The sequence below is a fragment of the Opisthorchis viverrini genome (genome assembly GCF_000715545.1).
Source record: "Opisthorchis viverrini unplaced genomic scaffold opera_v5_356, whole genome shotgun sequence".
NCBI lineage: Eukaryota > Metazoa > Platyhelminthes > Trematoda > Opisthorchiida > Opisthorchiidae > Opisthorchis > Opisthorchis viverrini.
In genome coordinates, this window is record NW_008752007.1 from 506,147 (window position 1) to 507,103 (window position 957).

The following is a 957-nucleotide window of genomic DNA, read 5'->3' on the forward strand; positions in this document are numbered from 1 at the left end:
AGGCATTTTTTCTCAGCTGGACCATATATATCTACCCTCGTCAACATGGTCCAGTTATACGTTGCGCCTTTTTTATTACAATATAACTAGCGGTTGACTATCGTGCTCGAAATGCCTCAGTGAGTTCAGTGGGATGAGTTCTAAACATGTTCTCTATCAATTATGAATAGAACTCTATGGCCATATTACTTGATCCTTTGACCCTCCCTCAAGATTGAAATGTCTGCACAGTGCTCACCCGACTGAAATGACTAAATGTACATTATCTCATTGGATGGGGGTTAAGATCTTTCTGATAATCATGCAGTGACTGGTAATTCGCTTCAGGGACAAATCTGACTCTTTTTTTCGAAAGCAACTTGCTTTGGCCAAGTTAGCTCATTCTCCCAGGTTCCAATACTTTTCCAGTTTGCTACGCCTCAAGTGTCATCTGTCACAATGTAGGAAGTACGGCACACCAGTTTTAGCATACGGTTTATATAACAGGGGTGGGCTACGTATTACAAACCTCATTCTAATGAGATACTTCTATACGCCATGGATTAGTCGTGAGTTTGTTGCCACTTAATTTCCATGGTCTAAGCCAGTTCTAAACTGTTTCTGCGATTCTGTTCTGTTTTCAGGTTCCTTGTGCACGTCATTCCATTCGGGGTCACACAGGTCAAGACCGGACTGGAGGCAACATCGCGTTGAACAAGTGTCGTTGGGATAGTTCAGGTAGCTATTTAGCCGCTGGAGATAATCAGGGCCGTGTAACCATCTGCTCCGTTCATGAATCCTTATCCCAACCTGGGCCCGAACAGTGGTCAGAATTGGCTCGCAGTCTGACAGACCTGAAGCATTATAAAATGGAGCAGGAAGTAGGACGTGCTGAAATGTGATTTGTCCATTTCAGCCCACCTTTTGTGTCAACTATTGTGATTCCGTTGGGTGGAATGGGACTACCTTCGTCCTTTG

The 957-nt window shown here is 44.0% G+C and overlaps 1 protein-coding gene across 1 annotated transcript in view; it reads left to right on the forward strand.

The window, feature by feature from the left end:
- The window catches only part of T265_15099 (hypothetical protein), a gene marked incomplete at both ends in the record, with an annotated part of 37,218 nt that extends 36,261 nt beyond the window's left edge, over positions 1-957 (forward strand). The window contains one exon of the mRNA XM_009176581.1: positions 624-957. Coding sequence (XP_009174845.1) covers positions 624-881 — 258 coding nt within the window. The remainder of the gene's footprint in view (positions 1-623) is intronic.